The following is a 14,858-nucleotide window of genomic DNA, read 5'->3' as shown; positions in this document are numbered from 1 at the left end:
GAGTAGCTATACTAAAGGTATGTATGTTTTTATATATTTTCTTGTTTGTTCATAAAGTCACTTTACTTTGGCAATGTATAGAGCCATATATGACACAAACCCATAATTTCTGCTGATATCACCATATTAAATTCAAACAATGGAAGCAGGGGTAGTGTGGTGCTAATTTGTTGTTTAAAAATTTAAAGTTGAAGCAAGAGAGAGAGCAAGAATCCTATATTTTGTAATTAACCATTGATTTGTTAAAGTACACTGGTAATACAGGAATAAAATAAAGATTAGACGTGCTGTGGTACATTAATTAAAACAAGTCCAGCCACAAAGTAGCCTCTTCCTACACTGATCATAGATGAGCTGTCATGCTCCCATCCTGCATAATCAGCACTATTACTTTTGATACCTGAATTACATTTTGCGATCCATACCTCTGTACTTAAACATCTTCATTTTAAATGTATAACCTTTTCCAGAAGTATGGTATGGCTACTTTGACTTACAGTAAGTGGAGGATCTTAATACTTCATCACTGCAAGTCCTACGATAGTTTGAATGAATGCATTAATGACTCTTGTATGTAATCACAAAAACCTGCATTATTGAATATAATTGCATACGCTCTGCAAATGTCTTGATTTGGAGTTGACAATGAGACTGACAGTCACTTAATACACTACAGCACATGTCAGCACTTCTTCATGTGTCTGGAACAGCACTGAGGTTTATGAAACGCTCAGAGATGGATATGAAACCAATTATCCTTCCTATGGTGTTAAAGTGTTCTTATTTTCAAATGGATTATCATTGTTTGCAATATAGGCACAGTGGTATACTCGATTAGCTGTGTCCTATATAGCCATTCCTTTCTCAACATGTGTTAGACACTTCACTAAATCCTACAAACAGATTTGTCTTACATTACTAATCACATGAGAACCCACTGTGGATTTATTGACGCAACACCAGTGCATATCCTAGACCATGGGTCTCAATCTCGCGGCCCGCGGGCTGATATTTTGTGGCCCCCACTTTGATAGAAAGTTTAATGTTAGTGCGGCCCGCAAGTTTTCTATGAATGGCACTTTACTGTGTTGTGTGTGGAAGGTCCCTTTATTGCACAAGCTGGAGCTGAACGAACCTGCCAATCACAGGGGTATATGGCTGTTTCACAACAACTATGCTATTTATACAGGAAGAATGTGCGCACCTCACGCTAGATTGTGTCGTTATTTTTGCTACACAGCCTTCAGTAAAATTCAAAGGTGAATTATTAAACCTTATTAAAGCATCATTCTGTTTATTTAAGCATCATCTCTCTGTTAACGATCACTTCATTTTGTTTTGAAGCACTTTGTAAAGTCCGTTTCAACACGAGCTCTATCAATAAATCATTTATCATTCTTCTGATGTTTAATAATGATGACTGACACTTTACAGTGGTGACGGTTTGCAGAAAAATGTGATGAATTAGGGGTATAGTCGTTTCAAATATCCACAGCAGCCGTGCGTAATTCTCACTGAGGTCTGATGAGCGGAACGGACACAACTGTTGACATACAAACGGAGGTTTAAAGACCTTTACATCCATTTTTGGCTCACTGTGACAGCAAATGAGGCTCGTGCATGTGATTCCACAGTGTGTGCCATTAAAAAAACAGAACCAGGTGTATCTGCGTCTTTCTAAGTCTGGCAGATAATAATGTATGTGCATATTTCTGTCACATAATGCCACGTTGTGAAGTGAATTAAAAGTTAATATATACGTTTACATGAACACACTCATGTTTATCCGACAGAGATCATAAATACAGAGTGTAAAAAAAACACCGCACAGCTGATACTGCTGTGCCACACGTCATATTTGATTTAACAACGCTGCTAGCTTCACAGCGCCCGCTGCATCCATGGAGTTATTATAGAACATAAAAGCCAATAAATAACGCCTCCATGGCTGCATCCCATGGTTTGCTGCCATGGAGGTGCAAACTATGCTATCCTAGCCTGCGCCTGCTAAGCTTTTTTTGTGGAATACCTGATGCGGCCCAGCCTCACCCAGACTCTGCCTCCAGCGGCCCCCAGGTAATTTGAGTTTGAGACCCCTGTCCTAGACATTAGTGCACCAATACCTGATTTTTAATGGAGTTATTATTATGACAAAGGTTCAGGAACAAGATCACGCCCCTCTCTCTCACTAAATTCAATCACCTGCGCCTCACTAATTCAATCATCCATGATACCTATATCAGCGTGTCTAACCCCTTTCTCTACCGTGCATCTCAGTTCTCAAGCGACCTACGACAGGCTTGCTTCGCAAACACTTACCTCCCGCCCGTGCTCCGTGATAAATGTTCCTCGGCAACATACCGCCCACGACTAGATGCAGCAGTACCAACGAGATATCTCCTTCACCAGCACATCCACATGGAGCCCTTCTCCTATAGACGCCGCGCTTCTGATCAGCTGGGATCCAGACGCTCCACACCATCCACGCAATGGCCCACTTGTCCAAGCGATTAACATCTTCAACCAGATGTTTGCTCACCTCCGGCAAGCTCTCAAGGAGACGGTCGTCCCACTCCTGCGAAACGATGATAACGACAAACTTTCCAACTCTATGCAGACTCCATTCCGTCAACCCTCTTGCCGGCAGCTCAAATTTTCCCGCTCTTCCGAGTTCATTGTCCGCCGCCGGGACGCCGCACGTCGCACACCAATGACGTCACAACGCTGCCTACTACAACAGAGCCCAGACCTGTTCAGCCGGGGCTGAAGGCCAGGCTGAACTCCGGATACAAATCCGTTTCGCCGAGCTGACAACAAAGCCAGGTTCTTCCTGCTCCTCTCTGCCTCTGCCTCCACCACCGCTCGGAGGGGCCGCTCACTTCCGGCTCCTGCCCAGCGCCACCTGTACTGCGCACGTCGATGACGTCACGACGCAACCAGCTGCTTCAGCCCTCTAGCAGGGCCAGGTCGTATCTTCCCCTGTGCCTGCTCCCTCCCTGTCTGATCTGTCTCGTGTTTTTTGTCTTTTCTCTCATTCCCGTGTCCGCAGGCTGCACAATCAACCCCTGCACATACATGCCCTCATCCTTTCCTCTTCCCTTCCTTCAGTTGCAGCTACCTCTACACTTTCGGCTCCACCCGCTCCAGCAGCTCCTTCTTTTATATTTCTTCTCTCAGCCACCTCCAGTCCTGACGTTACCACAGCAACAGTTGCACCGAGCCATGGTGCTCCCTCTGATGGACCCACTCAATTTCCTACTGTTCTATCCCTGTTCCCCTCCCTTCACCAACACCCAAATGTTTTTTCTGTGTCTTCAGCACCCCCGTCGCCGATCCCCTCGCTCCAGCCGTGGTTAACTCTGTGCTGCGCGAGCACTTTTATTCCGGCCTCCGCCACTCCGCCCCTCCATGGCCTACAAAGCCAGGCTTTCCAGTTCTGCACAGCCTCCAGTTCCACCACCGCTCCAGCCAACTCCCTTGCGGGTTCCCTACCCAGCACCCCCCACACTGGCACACCGATGATTCCAGCCTGCGATCCTACGATGCAGCAACAGACTGCTTCAGCCCTAGCTAGGACCAGGTCGTATTTCCCCACGTGCCTGCTCCCTACGTCTTAATTGCCTTGTGTTTTTGTTTCATCCCTGCGTCTGAGCCGCACATCTTACCACTTTACACGCATCCCTTCATCCCTCACCCCTCGACCTTCATCCCTCGCCCCTCATTCCTTCATCCCTCGCCCATCGACTCTTATCCCTTCATCCCTCGCCCCTCTCCCCTTATCCCTTCATCCCTCGCCCCTCTCTCCTTATTCCTTCATCCCTCGCCCCTCTCTCCTTATTCCTTCATCCCTCGCCCCTCGACCCTTATCCCTTCATCCCTCGCCCCTCTCCCCTTATTCCTTCATCCCTCGCCCCTCGACCCTTATCCCTTCATCCCTCGCCCCTCTCTCCTTATTCCTTCATCCCTCGCCCCTCGACCCTTATCCCTTCATCCCTCGCCCCTCTCCCCTTATCCCTTCATCCCTCGCCCCTCTCTCCTTATCCCTCTCCCCTCCACCCTTATCCCTTCACCCCTCGACCCTCTCCCCTTATCCCTTCATCCCTCACCCCTCTCTCCTTATCCCTCTCCCCTCTCCCCTCGACCCTTATCCCTTCATCCCTCGCCCCTCTCCCCTTATCCCTTCATCCCTCGCCCCTCTCTCCTTATCCCTCTCCCCTCTCCCCTCGACCCTTATCCCTTCATCCCCCGCCCCTCTCCCCTTATCCCTTCATCCTTCTCCCCTCGACCTTCATCCCTTCATCCCTCGACCCTCATCCCTTCATCCCTCGACCCTCATCCCTCGACCCTCATCCCTTCATCCCTCGACCCTCATCCCTTTATCCCTCGACCTTCATTCCTTCATCCCTCACCCCTTGACCTTCATCCCTTCAGTCCTCGCCCTTGACCTTCATCCCTCACCCTTTGACCCTCGACCCTCATCCCTTCATCTCTCACTCCTCAACCCTCATCCCTTCATCCCTCCCTCGATCCGTCCTTTATGAATCATCCTGGCTCTCCTCCATTAATATTATTTGTTGACAGCATCCCTTTTCGCTTCCTCCTGCCACAGCTACTATAGCTCCCTCGACTCACCTGCTTCTTTTCATTCATTCAACCTTTATTTACATCTCGAGGTATCATTGAGGGCATGCCCTCATTTTCAGTGACATTGACTGTATCAACTGCTTTGCCACAGTGAACAATTTTCATTGCAATCGCTTCATATCGATTCATTGCTTCAGGGAGCCTGGTTTTCCTCATCATTAGTTGATACGTAAGGAGGCCACAGAGCTCCCTCCTTTCTAACCTCCTCTGTTTTGTATTTGTTTTCGTCTCATCCCTGTGTCTGCAGGCTGCACAATCAACCCCTGCACATACATCCCCTCATCCCGACATCCTTTCCTCTTCCCGTCCTTCAGCTGCAGCTATCTCAGCGCTTTCAGCTCCACCCGCCCCCGCAGCTCTTTTCTTCTCTTTCTTCCAATAGCCACTACAGGTCCTGCTGTTACCTCAGCCACAGTCGCACCGAGCCACGGTGCTCCCTCTACTGGATCCACTCCATTTCCTCCTGTTCTATCCCCTTCACTCAACGTCCTGACCCTCTCCTGCTTCACCACCTTCGCCCGTTCCATTCTCAAGATTAAATCTTCCCCAATACACGTCTACACCAGCCGAACTGACGTCTCCATAAAACTGTCCTCAGGGGTACCATACCTAGCCTTGTTTCACACACACTTCGGCATGTTTTCTGTAAGTCCAAACCACATCTTATGCCAAACGTTCGCCCCTCACTTCAGACTTCCTGGCCCACTACCAAACTCTCCGCACAGGCAACCTGTCTCCCCACATCAACAAAGTCAGTCCACATTCCTAACTGTACTCTGGCCAATTCTTCCGCAGTGGAGCCACTTCAATCGACTGCTAGTCTTCCCAAGACTCCATACCTACCTCAGCGACATTCAAAGAGCCCGTTCTCACTTAGTCCAATGAAGTTAACTTTGAGGGATGACGAAGCAGAAAGCTTGTCGAGACATGTCCCCCACCCTGAGTCTCAACCCCAGGGTTTCTAGACGCTCCAGCCTCTTTGTGATTCCATTTGGTACCTGGTCATCTCCATGCCATCGACCCCCTTCATCCCTCTCCTCGACCCCATCATCCCACCATACACGACCCGGACCAACCTTCAGCTCCCATTCATCCCCCGGCAATCGACCCCCTTCATCCCTCTCCTCGACCCCCATCCAGCCCACCATACACTATCCTCATCCAATCCTGAACCTCTTGACAATCTTAATAAATCTACTTTTTATACCATTTAAATGGCGTGGTCTTTGTTAGTGAAATCCTCATAGACTCTAACATTTGGCACGAGTCAACACTGTTAAGGCTGGAAAAAACCTTTTCAGTCATAGCAGAAATAGGAGGGCCCTCATTTATACAACTGTGTGTAGGATCCATACTACACACAAAAATTCACTGTTATAATTTGACTCAGTTTGGGTCAATATAGCACCAACACAATACTGAGTTAATGTTAACCAGAAAGGGGGGGGTGGATGTGCGGTCTCATTTCTGAGAAAGAGGGAGACCACAGATGAACCATGTAAAACTCAGTTTTATTTTTTATTGTTTGGATGTTGAAACTCAGGATTAGACATACAAGAAACATTATGGTGAGAAAGCAGCGTGAGCTAAAGATTAGTTTAGTTTAGTTTTTTTTATTTCCAGAGTCGATAGGTGTGGTTGAAAGAGGTTGAAGCTGTAGTGATGCCCCCAGCAACATTTCCAGTGCATCCATGGTGCATGTTGTGACATCACAACTAGTTTGGAGCCAGTCATGGAAACTTGTAGAAACTTGAAGCCTCCAGTGCACAAACACTGAGAAAGGACTTTACAGTGAAGTAGAAGACATCTTATAGCAGTTAAACTTTGGAAATTGAACATATTTGCAAATTCATAGATTTTGGACTTTTCAATAAAGCAGAGGATGTTATTTTAAGAATTATTTAGTATTTTTATGTCTTAAAACATCTCTGGAGGGGATCTTTAAGACTATGAACATATTCCCTTTCTCCCAATTATGCATTTATGTCAGTAATAGTATGACCATTAAAGGTTCAATCAGTTATTTCTGCAGATATAAATTATTGGTATATTCAAATATATGCATTTGAATGGCTTGTAGAATAAAACTATTATGTTTCTAAATTGATAAACTCAAAATATGGGCTGGTTTACCCTTGTTACAAAAATAACTGATGCAAACATTTAACAGCTCTAGAAAGTAGTATGTTTGATTTAACTGTCTACTGTTGTATTGTTGTTGTATAGTCTGTGTATTTAACAGACCTATCAATCACTTTGGTAAAGGTGTCAGGTTCCAGTCCTGTGTTTTATATTTTGGTAATGTGGTAAATCCTTTTCTTTACATTTGGATCACTGATCATTCCTTTTAAGGCTTACATTAACAATTTCAAGTTTTTAAATGCTGTGTCTTCAGCTGTCATCACCAAACTATGTTGAGCCATTTTCACCACTAGATGGTAGCACAGACCCACACACCAACACACACTCACTCTGGCTGAATGAACTAGAAGCTAATAGACATACACAGGCTGGCCATGCTTTGCATTTCTGCTAGCAGCTGGTCATCACTCACAATAGCTCCCGCCGAATGGTAACCAACAGAAACAAGCCAATTACAGCATACTGGAGCTCATATGTGTGTGTGTGTACACACACACACATATATATATATATATATATATATATATATATATATATATATATATATATATATATATATATATATATATATATAAACACAGGCACAAAAGCAATATCTGATTGTTAATGCCATCTCATCTGATTTCACTATGCACTGGACAATAAGTCCACCAAAACCTAGTTTACCCATTCTATCAGGCTGATGCAAATCTTTATGATGTGATGTCTGTGTGTGATTGTAGTATCAGGATAGAAAAATAGAGGATAGCACAAAGAAAATGAAGATGTGATGCCCCCTAGAGGTTGGATGTGTTCATTGCACCCCACTAAAGTGTCATTTCTGATTATTTTTCTCTTCTTTAAGCCTTTCCAGCTGTGTGGTTAAGACATTTGTTCTAAGCATGGTGCTAGAGGAAAGGCCATCACAGCACCAAAATTAAAAGTTTTCCACTCTGGAGAAGAGATTTGGTAGAAAATTTACTGTGTAATCTGTCTATAAGATTATGAGATGCTGTGTGGCATAGTTGAGTTGTGAAAATAATATTAGCAAACATAATGTGCTCAGTGTAGTTGACAACAATTTTGGTATCAGGTTTTTTTGTTTATTTGTTTGTTTTTTGCACATGTGGACATTTGTGGTCAGATTGTGGCAGTAGGGAGGAGGTAAAAATATCAGAATTATTCCTCTGATGATGATATATGTCCACAGGAAATTTCATTGAAATCTGGAGAAATCTAATCATTAGTTTTTAACATACATGTTCATAAACCAAAGTGTTAAACAGATTTTTATGAGATGGTTGAACTATACTAGGGACTAGATGTCTCTAAAATCATTAGGAATCATGCTCTGGGAACTATGAATATCCACACCAATCTAATGGCAGTGTGGTCATCCAGACAGATTCATGACAGATGATAACCACTGTCATCCTGACAAAAAGCATTCTGCAAATGACAAATGACTAGTCTTCTGAAAGTATTGGTTTGTAGTGATACATCATAGGGATCACTGAGTGGTCATAAGTTTGTATTCGCCACAAAAGTGCCACTGCCTATACAGGAGAGCAGTTGTGTGTGTGTGTGTGTGTGTGTGTCTGTGTGTGTGTGTGTGTGTGTGTGTGTGTGTGTGTGTGTGTGTGTGTGTGTGTGTGTGTGTGTGTGTGTGTGTGCCAGGATGAGTAAGGGGTTTGAACGACTTGATCTACAGCAGGTTGAGGTGAACATGAGAAGGGTCAGTAATCCAGCGTCTTGGGTTTCCTGTTAATCGCTCTTAAAGGAAGTGTTCAGAGGTTCCCACACACACAGGACAATGAGGCCAGTCTTGGCTGCTGGAATGCTGCTAAAACTACCTGCCATCCATCTATCCATCCATGCAGCCATGCATCCATCCATCGTCCACATATCTACCTTCTTTCATTCCTCTACTTGCCTCATATCTTTCTCTCTTTTTCTGCAAGGCCTGTTGATCATTATAATGTTCACATATAAATACATTGAAAAGTGGGAAAACCTCAAGCTATTTTTATTCTACTGGGGACAATTTCATATATATATATTCTCATTCATCAATCAGAGTGTTATATTATCATATGTACCATGCTACTGATGCTTTACTCTGTAAGCAGAATTTTGTTGTTGTTGTCTGAGCTAAGTTTAACTACAGTGTATACTTCATGTACTGTTGCATATAATCATCATATTTTTTAGGCTAATATGTCTATTTTTTTAACATGGTTAACCCTGATGAAAGCCACAAGCTGAAACATGTTAGTTTCACAGTAAAGTCCTTCTTTATACTACAGGTGTTGCTGGAGTTTGACCTCTGCACACTTGTTTCCTTCTCAATGAACCTTGGAAGTAGATGAAGTTGTGCCAGAAATCTCTAAATGCACACCCAAATCTCCCCAGTGGTCAATCTTGCAGTCACAAATCTGACCAACACCTACTGTTATTGTAGCGGAAATAGTTATTATTATTATGGTTCTCATGGTGATTATTATGATGGTTAAAATGGTTATGGGACCTACTGTAATGATAGAGGTGCTGTTGTGTTAATATGGTGGTCATGGCGTCACTGGTTGCTGGAATGGTTATGATAGTATCATTATAGCATATTGTAGTGGCTATGTTTACAGTAATAACTTGTTGTGGTTGTTTATATAATAGTAATGTAGGTTATTATTACAATATTCAGGGCATGGCTGGGGCGGTCAAGGAGTACAAGGGCATCAGATAAGGGGGAAGGGTGGAGGGTTAGAACCTTGCAGCAGATTTAACAGGGATGATGTGTTTGTAACCACATTAGTCTTCATCCTGCTAAAACATGGGATTACTGTGCCCCCTGAGGCAAAGACGGCACCTTTAAAACCGTCGCCCGTTGCAGATATGCCCTAATCATGGTTTTCACAAGCCCAGCGCGGCTAAACTAAGCTATGGCAAGCTCATTATCTCAGAGCTAGCCCTGCAGTAGGCAGTCTGTGCTGGCGCTCAGGCCCTGGGTGACCCTTGGAGGTCAGGGGTCAGCGTCCATGGGTCACAAGAGGGGGCTGGTGGGTCTGAGGGCTGAGGAGGGGAGTCTATACAAGGTGTCTGACATGATAAACGTGGACTAAGAGGAACAATACCGATGGCCAGGCTAACGACCCTTCTGTGATCTTGATCTATAGTTCAGAGTGAGGTATAAATGGAGGGCAGCCAGCCTGCCTCTTTAACTTTTAATGATGAGGATGAATAGCAGAACAAAGGCTATGGGAATGAGCAGTACTGGACGAAACCAAAGCTAAAACCGAAAAACCAAAAATGACCACCTTTGTAGCCTGGAAAAAATCAAGACCCAGAGAGACTAAAACTGTGTTCTGACAACCTCTGGAAACAGAGTCACTGAAAAATGACTCCCACTCAGCTAACCGTACTCTCCCCTAAGTGTCTAGTAAAATGATTTCCAAGAGCAACATTTGGAAATCAGGACAACGTCTAAATACCTTGTGTGTAACATCTAGGCTAGACTGCATTTGAAAGAAAACTGTTTCCTTTGTAAATACTGTAGTTATAAAACTAACCTACCTGTCTCTTTTATAGTTCGAAAGGTTACATTCTTAGGATGACGGTTCCCCAGGTTATAGTCATTTTTCTCATGCTGTCTCCATTAAAGCTAAAATCTCATGCTTGAAAAGAGTCTGTTACTGAGGCATTGAGTTGTACTGCTACTCTGCTTCAAGTGTACATATAAAATAATGTAGTCTCACAGAAATTAGGAAAATTACTCATTTGGAAATATGAATTGTTAAGAATGTAATGCTGTTCAGATTACATTTTTAATCAACATAATGAGGAAATGATAATGAACATATCTGCCAAATCGCACAATGCTGATACTTAACGGAACCATAAAAAGTTTACTTACAATGTGTTTCATTCATGTTCCTACAACATCCTCCAGTAATAACTGAAGCATGAATGTTTTTCATGGTTATATTTAGGCACTCACAGCACTTGGTTAAGGCTAAGGTTGGTTAAAAATGTATTTAAAAGTTTATCTGAAGCTAATATGAAGCTTCAGTGTCCAAATGAGTCAAATCATCTTTCAACGTTACAGTCTTTTTAGTGCCAAAGTCCCTCTTTTTGTTACTATACTTATTATCATCAGATAAACTTTTAAATACATTTTGCACAAAACAAGGACTGTGGATTTTGTCTTCTTATCACTTATAGTGATGGCGCATTTGTTTTAAGACAGACTTGAAAATTGTGAACCTATCCTTTTAATTTCAGCCGCAGCTAATTTGAGGCATTAGCAGTCTAAATTAAACACATGTGGGTATCTTTCAAAGTTACAGTTACTGAATATAGAGACATTCTAACTTCCATTTCACCAAGACTTTAAGAATTCTTAAAAACACATCTACTTCGACTACTATGAATTCTGTCTATGAATTCTTTCCTCATGATCCAAATGCTCTTCTATAGACAGCTGCCACATCACATGACGTGGTTTCAGAATTATGTAAAGTGTTAAATTGTGCCTTTTAAAAAAGGAAAGCAGGTTTGACTTGCAGTGATCAACTGGTCAGTGTGTCATTGCAGAGACAGAAGGTAGACTTACAGAAGACAGACTGGAAGAAGAGCTCAGAGGAGATGAAGCCATTCTGTAAAAAAGGGAAAAAATACTCAGATGGCAGGGAGGTGGGAACAAGACAGAGAGACAGAGGGAGGAGTTGATGGACAGCGAGAGGAGGAAAGAAGGCATACAGATTCTGTAGGCTGTGTGTGTATGTGTGTGTTGGGGGGGCAGTGGCTCTTGCAGCTGTCATGAGGGTCAGGCCTCGGATGCCTGTGATCAACTAACCATGAAATCTGCCCTGCACAACCCTGCCTTGTGCCTTCACACACACACACACACACACAGAGAGACACACACAATTTCCTGGCTATTTTCCATTTTCAAGCATTTTTGTGCTTTTTCACATATGATACTGATTCATTTTTTCACACCTACAATAAAACTCGAGAAGAAACATTACTTAGGTCTTTTCATTGTACTCTTTCTTAGCACTGTGTAGCAACATTTGGCAAAGGTTTATCACTGGAAATAAAGCATGTCTGCTTCTCTGCAGTGACCTGACAGCTAACTGTTTCCTGCATGGTTCTCCTGCCATAAGGAGCGGAAATTTACCATGAGCTCTACGAGCAAATGGAAGATTTACATATTGAGGACTTGTGTCTGCAGCCGATTGGCTAATGCTGACATTCCTTATCCTGTCACTGCCCTGTCTCCCTTCTATGGAAGTATGAGAGGACGGAAGAAGGTGTGTGTGTGTGTGTGTGTGTGTGTGTGTGTATTTTCAGAGATTTAAAAAATAATTTGTGGGACAAAAAGGGCAAAAGAATATTTAGGGAACTCTTACTTAGAAGCTGGGAAAAAAATCAGTGCAGTATATTAAAATATCATTTCATTGTCAATGTGAATTTAATTTTGATTGTGTTGATTGTGTGTTTTCATATCATTATTATTATAAATGTTTGAAAGGTCAGCACTGATTCTCATATTTTGGAATTTATAGCCATTTGACCATTTAATGACCCAAATCTTATTCAGTTTAACACTAAATTATTGTATTGATATCAAAATTGTTATTTGAGTGCAATTTTCAAATCACGAAAGCCACAATTTTACTTTTTTACTTTGACGCTGATTTCCATTTACTAATTCAAGGTTGCTGTGGCAAGTGAAAGTTGACCTGCCAGCAGTGATTTTACCGGCTTTTGCCGACAAACTTAGTCAGCTGTACCTAATTAATATTATGCTGTCAGTTGACAAAACAACAACCTCTGCATGCTGATGTCTGTACATTTATGCTTGGACAAAGACGGTTTTAAGAAGAACCACCACACTATTATTTCTTGTTAAGTACTTTTTCCTACTTGTCTTTCTCATGTCAATTTCAGACAGGTAGTTAGCACTAGCAAGTAGCTGGCTAGTAGCTCAGTAGCTGTTCAGTGTAAATGACCAATAGTTGCTGAACAAAGCTGTTGGAATCGCCTGCAAACCTTTAAAAACGGCCAGTGCTCAGTTCAGTTTAGTATTGTTGTACATGGGAAATTTAGATTTCAACATGGCAAAAAGCAGACTCAGCTTAGCTGGTAGCTCGGTAGTTGTGGTGACAGACAGCTGGTGAACAGAGCTGTTGGAATAATCCACAAACCTTTCACGCACATCAAATCCTTAGTTTTAAGCTTATAACCATAAAAGTTCTGAATTTACCTAGCTAGACAGCTACTCAAAACTGTTAGCTTAAATAGCTACAGTGCAGAGCTGTCAACAGTATCATTATGAGTCGACAGTACTATATCAGGAACATTGTCAACCAACTACTGTATGTACAGCAGTGCTGGGCGAGTTACTTGAAAATTGTAATTAATTAGTTATTACACATTACTCAGCTAAATTAATGTGTTACATTACTCATTACTTTTGTTACTCAGATAATAGAACATATGCTCAATTTAAATCACCGCCTGACTACATTTCTTTATTGTGATACATAGTATTGATCAGTTATGTAATCAAAGAGGCTGCAACATATCATCGGTGGTCAGGGTACTGCCACTGACCAAAGGGACAGCATGGGCACCAGTCTAACCCTGCATGTTGTTCTGGACAATAAGCCTAAATTGGCTGATGTCTACAAGCTTTTAGTGATAGAAGTCAAAAGCTTCTCCTCTGTATTGAGTTCGCCTGGTTGAAATGCTGATGCCCAGACACCCATGGTGCCAAACAGGCAGCTGAACAGGCCAGGCCACCCAGGGTGCTGCACCCTGCTGCACACACACACACATTCCTAGGCTACAGTGCCATGTTGTCTGTGGAGTGTGCCACCCTGCACTCATCCTGGCTGTGGAGGTTGGTAGCTTGGCTGTCAGCTTCAGGCTTTGGATGGTAACCCAGACACACGCATGCATGCACACACACAAACACACACACACATGCGCCCCCACACACAGAAACGCACAAACACACACACACAAACACACACACACACACACATTCCTTGCTTTCAGGTCATGCCAAAACAGCAGTCTGCTCGCTCCATGAGGCTGATTGTCTGGCTACTTCCTCTTCCTTTTTCTCATCCTTTCTCTTCTCCCATCTCGCTGGTTTTCCAGCTCCATCTGGACAGTGAACAGAAAAACTCTATTAACTCGTCCTCTCTAGAGAGTCAATTAACAGGTAAAAGCTGGGAGGCAGATCATTTAAAACACTGCATGCCTTCACAGTATAAGAACTATATGTCAGTCACTGGAGCACACACCCCTGGTAGCTCTATTAATGTACATTTATCAAGATACAGATGGGTAACGGATAAAAGGAAAAACTAACATAAAGTGACTTTGTAATGTGTTATTCTACCACAAGCCTCCAGAACTGCTTTAGGCCACTGATAGACTTGCTGTTAACTATGCGGTCACTGGTGTATCATGGCTACCTCATGTGTTCTGTGTTCCCTGAGAGTGTTGGTTGTGCATGACCTCAGGAATTAGATGAGATGCAATTCAGCACATGACCAGTGTGGGCAATATCAGGAAGTATGGTCAGCAGCATGTGTTGGTGAAAAGTAAGTATATAAGCGGCCTTGGTGCTTTTTGTCTAACACCTTGATTCCACCAGGCATGGCTGTGTTGTGTTCCAGCTGTGATGCGGTTTTTCTCCATCCTCCGCAAGGCGTCATACCTCACTGGGAAGCATTTCAGAAGCGGAGCGTTTTGCGCCAGCAGCGCCAAAAAGAGAGCCACCCCTCTACCTGGAGAGGAAGCCAGGACCAGGGCAGTCATGGCAGCAGTGCTGTCATGTAAAATCTTGTGATTTTCCACTTCCAAGATGAACCTCACATAACCATGGTGTCAAATATCCTCTGACCAGTTGACTTCTGGCCCAGTGCCACAGGTTATAACATAATATTGATGTAGTGATGTGATATACGATCAGGAGTCTGCAAAGGGTGTTTTATTTTGAAAATTGACTGGATGCTCTATGCCGTTCATGTGTCTGATTTCCTGCCCAGCTCAATCTGCTCTGTGTAGCTCTGTGCAAC

General features: G+C 43.2%; 1 protein-coding gene across 1 annotated transcript; it reads left to right on the top strand.

Annotated features, from left to right (window-relative positions):
• The first annotated feature begins 2,919 nt into the window (after nucleotides 1–2,919).
• Nucleotides 2,920–5,812, top strand: LOC121896288 (protein PRRC2C-like). Its single transcript, XM_042410087.1, has 3 exons — nucleotides 2,920–2,966; nucleotides 3,050–3,580; nucleotides 4,892–5,812. Exons 1-3 carry the CDS (start codon nucleotides 2,920–2,922, stop codon nucleotides 5,181–5,183), a joined length of 870 nt encoding a protein of 289 aa, XP_042266021.1. The 3' UTR covers nucleotides 5,184–5,812.
• Nucleotides 5,813–14,858: the final 9,046 nt, after the last annotated feature.

This window comes from Thunnus maccoyii, chromosome 1 (genome assembly GCF_910596095.1).
Source record: "Thunnus maccoyii chromosome 1, fThuMac1.1, whole genome shotgun sequence".
Taxonomy (NCBI): domain Eukaryota; kingdom Metazoa; phylum Chordata; class Actinopteri; order Scombriformes; family Scombridae; genus Thunnus; species Thunnus maccoyii.
Note: the sequence above shows the minus strand (reverse complement) of the source record. Positions and strands in the feature narration are given on the sequence as shown.